Source organism: Ixodes scapularis, unplaced genomic scaffold (assembly GCF_016920785.2).
Source record: "Ixodes scapularis isolate PalLabHiFi unplaced genomic scaffold, ASM1692078v2 PGA_scaffold3__209_contigs__length_174095766, whole genome shotgun sequence".
In the NCBI taxonomy this organism is placed as follows: domain Eukaryota; kingdom Metazoa; phylum Arthropoda; class Arachnida; order Ixodida; family Ixodidae; genus Ixodes; species Ixodes scapularis.
Genome location: NW_024609868.1, coordinates 79,036,157 through 79,050,739, shown reverse-complemented (window position 1 = coordinate 79,050,739; position 14,583 = coordinate 79,036,157). Strand labels below are relative to the sequence as shown.

The window sequence follows — 14,583 nt, the reverse complement described above, 5'->3', positions numbered from 1 at the left end:
CGACTAAGCACCAGGTGCAGACTATACACTGAGTGCGGACTACAGTCCGGAAAATACGGTACACATATTCAGGTTTATCAGTGCAGTTTCGCCGCTCCAACCGTACATGTATATCAGAGCCGTATATGTAGAGAGTTTGGTCAATGGGAGGCGCGGGCAGAGCCAGGGCGCGCACCCGACTCGGAAAGAGGGCTTGGCATGCTCTTTTGACCAACCAGAAGCCGAAAAGAATCCCCTAGCGGTGGTAGCCAGAAACAGTTCTGATCAAAGGTCTATGTTCGTAAATGGTTTTAATAAGCGCATAAGAGTGAAGTGTAGTAACTCTTTGTGGTTGAAAATAGGGTGCACGTGTTGTTTTGATCATGATCATGCAGAAAGATGTAAGAAACGAATGCGCCGCTCAACTCTGTTTTGCTCGGACAGAGTGTGACCGCTCGGACGGCAGATTCCCGGCCCTCGGCACTTGGCGTAAGGATTATGTCAATCGTTCCGCTAATCGCACTCCTCCACCATCATTTTGGATGAGCGTGATTGAAACATCATGTGTACCATATTTTCAGTCATCAAGAGTTAATCTAATGCAGTTATCAGGTTTGTTTCTCGCAACCACCGCCAGAGTATTATTTCCGGCTTCTGGTTGGTCATATTCAAATTTCTGAAGACGCCCTGGAACACGCCCAGCCCGCTTTCAGCCAATGGCGCCTCCTCATTTGTCTCCTATACTTCCCAACGAATGGCCAAACTCTCTACATATACGGCTCTGATGTATATAAGTGTGATATATACAAAAGTGCAATTTATATGCAAATTTTTCGTGCAGCTTACACAAAGTTGTTCTGGTATATCGGTTGCACAAAGGTGCGACCCATAGACCAGAAATTATGGTACGAATGTTTTGGGGAAAACGGCCGTTTATATAGGTGTGCGACTTGCACAATGGTGCGATTTATAGGCCAAGAAATATGGTGCTAGAACTGATGAGGAGGCTTTGAAGGGCTCCTGCATTCCTTGACCCGCAACAGACTAGTACTTTATGGTCAAAATAATTTACAGTGGTCACCACTGTTCAAAAACTGTTTATTTCTGTACCAGCACAAGCACCTGTTACAACAAATTGTGCACAGTTCTTACTGCGCTCACACACATCCAGAACGCCAGACATAAATCTTGTGGTCAACCCTTGAGACACCGGGAAAAGCTCCCGTTCCATGAGGAAGAACTGCATATTTGTATCAGGTTCCACCAAAAGCTTGTTTGCAAATGCAAGATTTGAGTCGTTTAAAAATACGGCTTCTGCAAAGAGCAAACAGCTTTTACCATTTATAAGATGAAAGTTGGGCATGCACTTCTTTTGTATGTGCATAGTTGATAAACGAAAAACTGACATTTAAGGGACCCTGCAGTAATTTTTGGGCCGCTTTCAAATTGGTGTTGCAACCAGGCTAATCAAGCATTTAAGATAATCAAGCATTTAATATTGAACCCGAGCCAGAACGTAACCGTAACCTTATGTAGCAGTTACCTATTCATCGCAAAATGGTTTGGCTGGTCGATCGAAACATACCTAGTCTTAGTGGCCAACCAGTACCCAAGACGCCTCGCATGGCATGTGGCCACCGGGATTGTTTCTTGCAGGTGTCGGCGCGAAGTCAAGTAAATATTCCTGACGATGGTGTCGGCGGTGCACTTTTGACTAAACAAATGGCGGTGACATGGAGACATCTCAATAATGAAACAAGCAAAATCATTTTACGTCTACGTGCAGCACGACTTGGCGTCAGAGCAGTCGCATTATGCTTCCATGGTTTGTTTCACCTTACCATGAACCACCGCAGCCAATCCATTGCTCAAAGGATGCCACGTCCCCTTTTGGTTGGGCGGAGTGACGCAGGGAGTGCAAAGTCACGTGACAAGCTACGGGTTATGGATTGGTGCAGGTAGAGCTTGTAGCGTCTGTTGTGAAACATCATCGTAAGGTAAAACGGAGTATATCTGACTATGCCAAAAGGCTAAAGAGCTATTCTTTGCGTGTTTGTGTCATGTGTGTAATTTTCTTTTCTTGCGGCTAAGCAATATTCCTCAAGAAAAAAAGAAAGCAAACATAAACATAAAAAAAAAAGCAAGAAGCTGACGGCTGTCAACGGGAGTGTTTGTTCTGCGGTGGCAAGATCTGAAGGTGCCAAAAGGCAAAGCCGTGACTGACACTGGGACGCTGGTCGCCGGGACACCAATCACCCAGAGCAACCCAAAAACCTGGACACTGACTGAAAAAAAAAATTGTTTTGTACGTTTTTACAAAGCAGCATGTTGCCTGTTTTCGTTTATCTCTCTTTTGTTTTAAGGCGGGACACTACCCAGAAAAAACAATTTCGGCAAAAAAAGTTGATTTAAAAAAAATGTCATATTTACATCCACCACCACCTAGAGAGTATTCCCAGAAAGTTTCATTAGTTTACACTGCATAGTTAATTTTTTATAAATTATATTCGGTCCTCCGATGCTAAAGAAAAGGCAAGGGTTGGAACACTTTAAACACATTTTTCTCCGTTCCACTTTTTGGCATAAATTTCACTTTAGGAAAACTATCCTTTTGTTATTACGCAACTTGGATTAATTTTTATGAGTTCTTCTAGAGTGAAATTTAAAGGGGAAGATAGCTATGAGCTTGTATTTTTTATTTTTGTCATTTTTCATGCTCAAGAATGAAAAGTTTGGACAAAGAATGGAAATCTAAACAACAGTATTTGAGTTTATCTGGCTTTGTCGTGAAAGATGGTATAATATAGAAATATGGCTCCATAGCTGTCTGCTCTGGACTGTCCTAAAGGAATATAACACATGAAAACGACAAACTCACAAGTATTTTCGAAACAATAGTTTTCCTACGCAGACACGCCCACTTTCATCTTTAGACATTTGCAATTTTTTTGTACTTCACCCATGTTAACAAGATTTGGCAGAAATATTCTGAACGTTAACAGAAACGAGCCCTGTAAATGTCATTTAAATCAGATAAGTGGTTCAAAAATTCACTTTTTTGGGTAGTGTCCCCCCTTAATCATCTTTAGATCGCCCTTCAATGTCTGTATCTCTTTGCCATGATTGCTCCAGCAAGGCGTTCGGGAGTGCAGGCTGGGTAGTTTGCGAGTATGGTGTGTGCTACCGTCACGGTGTCACTGTGCGTGCCGGCTGATTGATTTCTCACGATATGAGTACTGCACTTTGGTTCTGTCTCTGAGGTAATTTGCATAGAACAGTGCTTTGCATTAAAAAGTCAAGATCACAAAACAAAATTAGGCATATATTTATTTTCCTGTCCTTGTTTCCGCGACACGGCTTTTGATGGCCTCTTTTAAAGCGATAGCTTTACGGGCGACACTTTGCAGAGATTTTGAGCTTGTCGGCTGTCATCGCCACTATGAAAAAACTCTTCTCTCCCCTCTTGGCACGAGGAGAGGGAAGTCAGTCGCGCAGCGCGGAGAGAGAAGAGAGGGGAGCTCCGGCATGCTGCCGGTAATGATGCGATGAAGGGAGGGTCTTCCTATCATCTGCTTTAAACATTTGTTTTCGAACATTAATTGCGTTGCACGAAATCAATTTTAGACAGTATCCAGTTGCTATGCATAATGTTGGATGGTTTTAGAAATTTCCACCGCACTTACCCACTTACTTCCCAGATCATTAAGCACCGGTGGCGGTCGTCAGTGGCGTCCACGACGGCTATGAGAATTAACCCCGCCGCACCTCCGTCCTCAGCTACGCAACGGCACCACTCCACTTGCATTGTGTGACCATGCTACAGCTATCGCTTTTGTTTTTTTGCACAGTGTCGGCGAAAAATGTGAATTTTTTTTTCAATGCAGATGACGCCGTGTTGAACACACTCTTTTTAACAACTTGGAGCTGTAAACTTTTTTTTTTAAAGAACCGGTTCAAGCCGGTTTGTGCTTGGTGGAACCAGTAACCAAACCGGTATTTCAATTCATCACTGAACCAGAACCAAACCGGAACAAAATGCAAAGCTACTGAACCCGAACCGAACCGGAATAATGACCGGTTCGACACCCTGGCTGGAGCTGATCTCTAGAAAGGTGATAACATGCAAGAAAAAAAAATGTTTTTTTTTCAGAATTCAAAGTAAGTGTATTGTAATAACAAATGCAAAGGGAGAATTAAATTCTGTGACACTACTGATGAATGTTGGAGTTGCCAGTGATGAGACCAAAGCAACTGGCCAATTAGCTGTAGACATTTCAGAGCTTCTTTTCTCATGTCGGAGCACTTCTGAGGGAAGGAAAAGGGAGACAGAAACTAGTAACGTCAACGGGAAGCGAAAACTCGCATAAAAGACTGAAATGTCGAAGTGCCACTTTTGCTGTATTTTCATTTTTTACTTCTTCTGATTGCGTTTTCTGCTTGCATATAAGGTTTCTGGTGTTTTAGATCCCTAGGTAGCTGCACGGACTTGGTCGCCAAGCTGCGCCACTATGCTAAGATAGGGTGGCTTGTTGTTGAAAAACAAATAATATTTACTTCTGAAATATCCACTTTGGCTCCTAAGCAGTGTGCACCACGAAAGATGCATAATGCCATAAATAACAAAAAGCAAAACCAACTGCAGAGTCCCTTTAAAGCACCATAAACAGCAAGTGTAAAAAAGACAACAGAGGGAGAAACACGAGACAAAATGTTCAATTTTCAAAGTAAGACTTATGAATGCTATACTGTAGTTATACATAACCAAAAGCAGCTTCTGTGCATAGGTGAGAGAGTGCTTCAGTCGACAACTTGCTTTACAAATGACTGCTAACTTGCCAACACGTGCAACAGCTTCGCCGTAGGCGCAGTGATAAGTGTGCTGTGGTAGCGGAACAGTAAAGATGAACTAGCAGTGACATGAACAGAACCTGTACGACCATATATGCTTTTAGTATGAATTCTTATAAAGAATTGTGCTTTGGTCCATGTACCTGAGAGAACAATCAATTCTGGTAAAATAGGATCCTAGAAAATACTGAAGTTTTTATTTGTAAATTGGCCAAATAAGCATGCAAGGCAGCCTGGTAGAAACAGCCCTGAATATACAGACATGGGACATGGCTCATCTACAACTGGACTTGTAGTAACTTCAGAGAAATTTCTGTCGCTGAAAGACATGCATTCAATTATGTACGCTTGTGTCATATGTCGATGATGCAGACATGAGCCAGGTACATGTGAGGAGCCTATCCAAATTAATGTGCCCAGCATATTCCCAAGAAGTCCATCTCGAAGCCATCTTTGATTATAGGTTCAGGTGAGAATTACAAGGTAAGGAATAAGTCAATTGGGGCAGCCAATTTCACAAGAATAATAGAATTTTTGCTTTCTAGAACAAATAAGTTATATTCTTCCAAAGACATCTGCACAAAATACCTGTGGCATAATGTCATCATGTGTCAAAGAAAATCAACTATATTAGCTTGCAAAAAGTAATGAGCTCAAATGAAAGTGTCACTGGTCAGAATTGTAATTTTACTTAGACTAGGTGGTTGCAATTTAGTAAGGGCTAATGTCACTGAACATTTTATTGAAATAGCAGTCTTGAAAATTTGAGAAATATTCCACCAAACCACAACAGCATTGTGATTTCAGTTGCCTCATGACATGGGAAGAGAGGAATTCATTCTTGGAAAACTACATGTACAGCTTCGTGTGGGCATACCAAATGAACGCCCCTGGGCGAAAAAAACCCGCCAAACAAATAAAGAAAAAAAACAAACGGAGTGACAAAAAAGTTGCTTTTAAAGGCCAACGTACAACCTCGGTTTTCTGCAGGGAAGATAATCCTCTTAGCGCTCCCCTCTCCAAAGATGCGAGGGAGCCAAGTTGGGGAAGGGTAAAAAGGGGAGAGGATATAGGAAAGGAGGAGGCGGGCAAAAGTGGAAAGCGCGAAGTGTACGTCGGCCTTTAACAAACATTCACCAACCTGATCTAGCAATAAAATGATATTAAAAAAGAACAAAAAAAATGTATGATCAAGTTGTAAATACTCAGGTCCAATGACCATTTTTTTTCCCAAAGTAGTATTGGTTATACTGCATGCATGTCTTCACAAAACACTTTTACCCATTGTGTCCACATGTTTGGTTGTACTACTATGCAAGGTATTTCATCCTCGTCAAAATTCAATTTAAAAATAAAGCTAACATCACACAGCCTGGACTGCACAGGTAAATTATGTCATGCACCGTGATTGGTGCAGCACCGCAACACAAACTACAATGAGTGGTACACTGTGTAAAAAGAAACTGAGGACAAAGCATACACTAAAGCAAAATTTGATCAGTAGGCAACCCAGCAAACATTAACGTGCAACTTACTTTGCGTAAATAAAATGTTCAAAAGCATCGTGAAACGGCAGATGTCCTTTATTATGCACCTAAGACGAAAAGTCTGACTTGGGTTTTGCTTACAAAATCTAGCTCTATCTGTGCCTGCTACAATTTAGAGGGCTTCAACAGAGGCCCCAAAATAATTTCACCTTTTTGCGAGATGGAGGGTAAATGAAGAGGAAAATTGAGAATGCGTAGAGCTGTGTGTCCGTCTCCCCCTACTTGCGGCTGCAATTGGCCGTGTAGCCATTGCTTCTTCTGTGTACCTGAGGTTTGTACTTTCGGGGCTTGTCCCTGCGCACTGCCTCGGAGTCCCTCACTTCCTGAATCAGCTCCCTCAGGTTCATGTCCTCTCCTTCGGCCCTCTTGAAGAGCTCCTCGTACACTTGCAGCAGGCAGAAAGCATCCAGAGCTGTTGGGAAAGAGAAAACATCGAACAACAGTGCTTAGAACAGGGTGTCTAGCAAATTATTATTTTGAAATACCCCTACTTTTCCAGGTTTTTCCCTGACCATTTCAGGTGAAATTCCCCGACCACTGTAGAGGCGGTTAAATATATAACACCATTACAACACAAGGCATTGAGCATTGAGCTCTTTGAGGATCATTTTGCACCGGTTTAATCCAACTTGCATATTCTAAATATTTGGGTTCGTCCAGTCCGGATTAAACGAGAACTTTCTTGCAGCCAACATTGTCAGTGAAGAGGACACTTCCGGAAACACGATAAAAACACGACGCTCAGCCACACACGTCAATAACCGAATGGCGACATGGCCACCAGATGCACACTTTCAGATACTTTCAGCTTAAGGCTTGGATTGGATTGGGGTCTGCGGCTTTCCCATTAGTTACTAAATCTAGTAGCTCTAACTAGATCTAGCCTAGTGTCACGCCCTCAATCCAACCCAATCAAAGGAATGGACTGGTATTGTCGGCTGTTCCCTTTGCATCGAGTAGCACACTACATCGGGTGAGCAGAGCCCACGCTCCGCTCTAAGCAGAATTTATTGCCTATTTTTCTGTCCCCCCAAGTCCTCAAGTCTTTGCTCAGGACACTCAATGGCGTTTCCGGCTCATTTTTTCTGACTGGGCTCGCTTTTTGACAACATCTCTGACAATTCCCCGAGTTTTCCCGGTAATTAAAATTTCCCCGACAATTCCCGGTTTTCCCGGTCGCTAGACACCCTACTAGAAGCAGGCAGCACTGGTTTGGCATAGCTAATGATTGCCCACAAAGAACTAGCTTATCAACACAGCTAGGGTTGATTAGCTAGTGTTTTCTGAGAAACTTGTTGCTTCTAAGCTTCCAATGCAAAGAAGGCCAGCTGCTAAAGGCCTCCATTATTTGTAAATTGGGCCGAAACAAACATGTGATATAGCAATTAAGGCATTCTATGTCCCTTTCATTCGACCGAGATATTCAAATGAGCAGAGCATGCTGAGAGCGAGCGCTCACCAGATTCCTTTTGCGCCGTTAAAATTGGTGCTCATGGCAGATGTTAAGTTGTCTTACCCACAGCTTGCACCAATGACGACATGCAAACACTTCCTATGTCAACTTCAAAGGCTGTTTGAGGCAATATAGGAATATCACTCCTACGCCTAACACTGGAGTACAAACGGCTTCCCATAACCTACTAGTTATTTAGACTACCCTAGTTCACCCATGGCAGTTACAATAAAGTCATGGATGCACACATGACTACTGTAATTGACTTATTTTTCGCGGGCTCAATATGTCGTGATTTAGGTCGAAGCTGAAGTTCTGTAATAATTCGCAAGTCCCAATTTTCGCGACTCGGTGGGATCTCAATGTAGATCTCAATGTGTTTACATTTTACTGGAATTATTCGCAAGACCTATTTCTCGCGAATTGTAGGCAATTCGCAAAAATTATGTCGTTTAGAGCATATAGCTATAAAAAACATAATGGTCAGAGTGTGCAGCAAACTGTTGGTTGGCCAACTGGGAGAGAGGCACATTCAGAACCTTTCAACCCTTTCATGGGCGGTGGGGTATATAGTTCCCACCCACGCCTCATCTGTATTGAGCTCGAGGGAAAGCCAATTCCCACTATTGTACTGTTCTGCTATCTAGTGATAGCAATGCAAAAAAAAAAAAAAAAATACACTGGTGCCATTTGGTGGTGCAACAACAAAGCTGTACTTTTCCGAAACATTCTCGCGCAAGGCGTTCGCAGGCCTTTGTACTTGTGAGGCTGGGTTCTGGTATCTGCTTATGATCAGAGCGTTACAACCTATGTAACCTTCGAACTTACAAATCAGGTGCTCTGAGCAATCGAATGAATCTGAATATTTTGAAAGCTCATGTGTTACAAGCAGCTTTCTTGGTAATTGTCGAAGTGGGTAGTATGGTTGCCGTGGCCCAAGAGCAACTCTCTCCCACACAACTTTCAGAGCTTCAGTTCTTAAAAGAAACAAATATTTTCGTTTCTAGATGGCTCTGAGAAAGAAGAGAGCACAGTGAGTTGCAGAAAAGTGATCTTCAACTCCTGCAGTTTCTCTCTTCAACAATAAAATTAATTGTTTGACTATATTTTGAGCAGCTGCTCAGCCATGAAAAGCATATTTCCCAACCTGGTATCTTTTTTGTGCTTTCCAGAAAAAATTTGAATTTGGCACAGAGCTCTTATTAAAAAAACTTTCATACGGTAGAGAAAAAAAAAAAAAAATTCACTACGGGGCCTACAAAAAAGTTGCCCATGAAAAGGTTCAGACAAGCCTGAGAGCCTGAGAGGCACAACGATTTGCCTTCTTCAGCAAAGGAACCCTTCAAAACAATTGTCTTCCACCCTGCATAATTTACGTAACATAGATTTAGATTGTTTCAGTTTAAAATTGGAAGTGCCTTTTCATACATGCAGAATATTGTCCCGAACACCACTTTCTGAATTTGGCTTCGTTTACAGCCAACACCAAAGGATCCCAGGTTCATAGTCTGTTTCACTTCATGCGCGAGCAATACTGAAGCTATGAGCACGAGCATGTTATCGCAAATGATGCTTGCACTGCACAAGCATGCTTAGCAGGAGGAACACTGAAAGCATGCGGCTTGCTCTTGTAGCTTCTACTATGCCCGCACATAAAGGTTCACCTACAGAATTGTCTTCTGCCAGGCAGAACATTGGTTCCGTTTTCCTCTCTCCATTACCTCTCACACTCTTCTCTCCCCTCCTCACAGGAGCGAGTCTCTGAGCTAGTCTCCACAAAGAGGAGGTGGCGTTCCTTCTTTCTTAATTGGAAAGACGGAATGAAAGGACAGTTTCTTGCTTTTTGGCTGCTCATTGGCCTTTGAAGTGAAACAGGGTACAGCAACTACACAAACTCTCATGGGCTGTTGTCTCCTAGTGCCAAGCCATGAGGACGGCACCACTCACCGGCATATCTCATCTGGGACGACCTCAGGGGCCTGTTCTCCCAGTCGGAGCACTGCTCGTCTTTGTTCAGGGGCAGGCCCAGCAGTGTTCGTGTCAGCTCCGAGAGCCCCTTGTGCTCTCGGTCCTTGGGAATTACAGGCTTCATCAGGCTGGGGTGCTTCTGCCGCAGCTGGGTACAAACAGTCAAAGGTTTACAGTCCTGAATAATTCTTCTAAAACTTGCCTCAATCTTCCTGATAAACCCGGAGATCTCAGAATGCGTCATGCATGCATAATGCACGCGTTATGATTGGGTATGCTTGGTTACAGGAAGCTTCAGGTTGTTTCAAATGTGCTGCACATAAGACGCACACTAGTGTTCATGAAGTACTGATCAAGACAAGTATATTTCAGAAGCTGGATGTGTCATGAGCATTCTTTAACGTGAAGTTCTCTATGTGGTCCGCTTTGGTGGGTGCTTGTAGGGCCTTGAATTCTTTGTACTTTTGGATTGCCAGGAACCCCTTGTGGCAACAGAAGTAATCCCGGAGGGAACAGGTTAATTGGACCCTACAGACAATCTATTGAATGCTGTTTAAGCTGTGACGTTATATGCCCACCGCGCTATCTCTTGGTACATTACGATCCACCCCGTGATGTCATAAGTCCACGTGGAGAGCTATGCTTCGTTATTTGAGAGCCAGCTGCGCGAGCTGACGGTCGCCTCCAGATTAGGTATGTTGTATCAAGTATGAATCGCTGCAGACAATCACTTGCAGGCTAATTAGCGCTGGACTAAGTGTGAACTGCCGTTGACGATCGCATGCGGAGTAAGTCTGCTGGACTAAGCATTACCCACTGCCAACAGTCGCCACCATACTAAGTATGCCGGAATGAGAATCACTCGGCGCGGACAGTTGCGTGCTACCGCGGTCGACCGTCGGCAAGTCCTACTTAGTCCAGCTGCTTGCAATCTCTTTCATCTCCCCCTTGTGGCACCGAGTAAAGAAGTCAAACTGCGGATTGCACGGTCTGGGGTTCGATTCCCGCCGAGCCCCTTGGTGACACATCTTGCTGTTTGGGATTAATTGTTCACAATTAAGATAATGTAAGAATTATTATAACTAATGATGTCTTTTACATAAAATCCAACCCATGAACAGACTCTGTGTTAAAACTTCAATCTCAAACTTGCTATAGGATGCGCAAGACAAAAATTGTACAGAAAGTTTCATGTGGTCGAGACACTATACTAATGCCCACAGGCCCGAAGAGAACGCACAGGCTGAGAATGACACTTGAACAAGTATAAACTAAGCAATTTCTTGTTGGTAAAAAAAAGGCACCAACAACAACAAAATGGGATTAACTAATAATAATGTGCCTATATGAATTTCCAGCAAAAGAGGCAATAATCTGAAAACCTTCTCTAAACAACATCTGACATAATCTCAGCTGCAACTGCCACCTAAAGATGAAATGCAGAATTGCAACTAAACCTCAAGCCACCCAAAAAGTTTCAAATAAACAACAAGCTCAAATTCAAAGCTCATAACTAACACCTCAAATTTCATTACAAAAAAAAAAAAAAAAATCCAATTTTATTAGGCACATCTTAAATTAGTCTAGATTTTGTTGAAACATCATGTACCTCACTTCTCGATTTGTCTGTAATGTTGATATATTAGCAGAAGCTAATGAAAGTAAGGACAAACAAATCAAGCCCTTAGAGATTGAGTTTTACAACATAAAATAAACTGCCTTCTATGAGATCTGTAATGTTGATATCAGCAGTAGTTAAAGAAATGAACAAACCAAGCCCACTAGAATTCAAGACTTCCGACACAAAATAAACTGCTTTTCATGACAGACAAGTAAAATTTGCTTTTAAGCACACTTTTAAATTTAGCTGCATGCTTTTAAGTCTGCAGTCTCTGATAGGAATTGTTCCATTTGCTGGCTCACCTTTTCGCTGAAGCTACACAGGTCAATGAAGTTGCGAGCCTTTGCACTCGGACATTTCGCCACTTCAGAGAGCAGCTTCAGGTCCTCTACAATCCCATAGCCTGCAAGAACATTACAGAACAGTTAAAAACTTGACCAATAATCAACTCCCGCGCAGCTAAAGAAGGAAGCTCACCGAGTTTGAGTATGTCGTCAGATGAAAGAATTTCTGTGTAGAGCTGTCGCCAGTGAGATTCTCCAAGTACCTCGGAGAGCTTCAGGATGTCCAAAACATAGACGCCATCCCAAACCGCTAACTGTACAAGAGACAACCTATAGAAAGGAATGGTAAATATCACACATTTCTGTATTCCCTCTGCCATGAAGACCTCACTAACTTGAAACTATAGAAAGAAGAGGCAAATATCACATTGCTTTCAGCACACCTTTCCACCTTGGTGATATCAGTAAGTTCAGTTTCAATCCAGCATGCTTGCTCAAGCAACAGGTGCATCTTAATCGAGGGCATCGGACGTGTTCGGGAGATGGGAATGAGATTTCCGGCCTCTTCCCCCATATTATTTACTCTACTCCATTTCATGTAAGAAACAGACACAAAAATAAAAAAAAAGGTTTTTTTTAAAGAGTCTTAATGGACACTCTTTTTGTCAAATTTTCAAGGAAAAAAAATTAGCAATGTTTACATTAGACGCAATTAAAGGGAAAGGGGGGGGAATAGGTAGCCCTGCTCTAGGCCCCACCTGGTGCTTAGCTAGAGCTAAGCACCTTCTTTTGGCTCTCATTGGTTGGAGATGGTTGACGTGTGAAATTGTTGTAAAATTGTATCTCCATGCCATAACAGTACCTTTATCGACAATACTTCTTTATATTTCGGAAACAAATAATCTAAATAGTCATTATTGTTTTCAAAAATGTCACGACACTGCCTTCTCCGCTTTGGTTTCAAACGATAACAAAACATGGTTTCCAGCGATTGCTCAAAGAGCTACGCTCCTTGAGCTCGTTTATTTTGACGAGTGCGAGTCGTTCCGCGTTCGCCGAGGCGTTTAGAGGAAGATCTCCTCAACCAACCTAGTTTTCAGCAAACAAGCGTTGCAAGTATGCGCGTTAGGAACTGCTGTGGGAGTGCTTGTTTTCGTAGCAGGACTGGCCCAGTGCATAGGGTCCCACGTCAAGCACTTTGCTCGATCTGGCTTGATTTGTACATTTGCACTTGGTGATGCTGAATAAAGATGTTGGTTCCCGTAAAAGCGGCTCCGCTGCTCTGTGACTTGTGCAACCGTCGTGACTGTGACCATGGTTTCAATATCAAGAAGACACCTACACAGGTAAGAACTTGCGAGCCATTTGGCTGGAGGCAATCGGGCGTTCGGCTCGCATCAAGTTTGTCCAGGTATGCTCCCGTCATTTCTCTTCAAAAGGCAAGTGACTCAAGTTTGGCAGTGCACCTGGTCTGCCAAAGCGAATGTTTTCAGGTAGCGTTTTAATTGTGCATCATGACGCTCACCCACCTTGCTCGCAAACGCCGATGAGTCGCTTTCATAACACCAACTTACAAACATTGAAGACGACGATAGACGGTGGTGGAATAGCAGGTAATGCCGAAGACTGCCGCGTGGTTGCTCGCACGACTGGTAGGAGGTGTCGGACACATGACTAGGCCCACCGGACATCGCGACGGGGGGACACTAGGCTCGCAAGCGTATCTGGCTGAGCGGCCGAGTTAATTGAATAGTAATGGGCGGGGCCACTCATCTGTGGGCTGGGCTTAAGAGCAGGCCACCACCTCCACCTAAATTGCGTCTACAACGTAAATACAGCAAAAAAATATTTTTGTTCTTGAGAAATTAAAAAAAAGTGTATACTAAGCTTTAAAAAAACCTTTTTTTTCTTTTCATTGTAGTGTTTTAAAGTTCGATTGCAGCCGACGCTATGACCTTGTTAAGACAATTGCGCAGAGTCAAAAATGCATCACCACAGCACTCACCGTCTTTGTGCGTTTGCTACCGCCAACTAAATCAATTGAGCACAGTGAATATGCCGTGACCCTGCACTTCTTTTTGTGGATTGTTGGTTTAGCTGGCGATCGCAAACGCACAAAAACAATGAAGGCCGTGACAATGCACATTTGGCACTGCTTCACTAGCTCCACCAGACCGTAGCATTGACTGCAGTCAGAAGTGAAACAGGGCATAGAAATGCAAGAGGGGGGAGGGAGGGGCGGCAATCACCCAGTCACTTAATCATGCAGTGACTAGCCTAGCAGATTTCTTTGCACGATTCTACCACCATCTTTGAGAATGGTTCTAAGAGATGACATAAAACCACATTGTTTATTTGACGTCCAACTTTAGGCAGCAGAGTTGTTGGTCCCTAGCAATGCAAGACATCAACCCACCTGGAAGGGGCAAGGCCCATTGTCGGCTTCCACTCGGCGTCGACCCCGACGACGTCGTAATCCTGGTGCGAGAAAGGAAATGCGAAATGTATCGAGATGTGCAAAGAGTAAAATCGAAGAGCTCGGAGAAAGATGGGCCTATGTCTCGCAACCCCAAACAATAAGATATATAGTAGATTTTAATTTGAAGTTACTCAACAAAGATGCAGCTCTACTAAAGATAATATAGCCATTAGCCTAGCCAAATAGCTGGTGCGCTCACTTTTCGTGCAGGGGGCCAGGATTCAATCCCTCATAGAGGAGGCTATTTATCTCTTTGTCAGCTGTTCTGGTATGTTCCAAAGTGATTGAGGTAGTTGCGGCATTTGTAAGCCTGGGTCTTGAATGTGGAGAGTGCATAAAAGGAAGTGTAGGTGTCTATGTCCAGGCTGTCCCGAGCTGGATTCGATCTGTCGTACCGACACAGT

The 14,583-nt window shown here is 43.2% G+C and overlaps 1 protein-coding gene across 5 annotated transcripts in view; it reads right to left on the bottom strand.

Annotated features, from left to right (window-relative positions):
* Window positions 1-14,583, bottom strand: part of LOC8050673 (exonuclease mut-7 homolog) — a 68,926-nt gene that overhangs the window by 37,848 nt on the left and 16,495 nt on the right. For all 5 annotated transcript variants that reach the window (XM_029994090.3, XM_029994094.3, XM_040504903.1 and 2 more), the window contains 5 exons: window positions 14,117-14,178; window positions 11,894-12,030; window positions 11,719-11,819; window positions 9,775-9,943; window positions 6,641-6,786 (listed from right to left, as the gene is read on the bottom strand). In XM_029994090.3, the coding sequence (XP_029849950.2) occupies window positions 6,641-6,786; window positions 9,775-9,943; window positions 11,719-11,819; window positions 11,894-12,030; window positions 14,117-14,178 (615 nt within the window). The remainder of the gene's footprint in view (window positions 1-6,640; window positions 6,787-9,774; window positions 9,944-11,718; window positions 11,820-11,893; window positions 12,031-14,116; window positions 14,179-14,583) is intronic.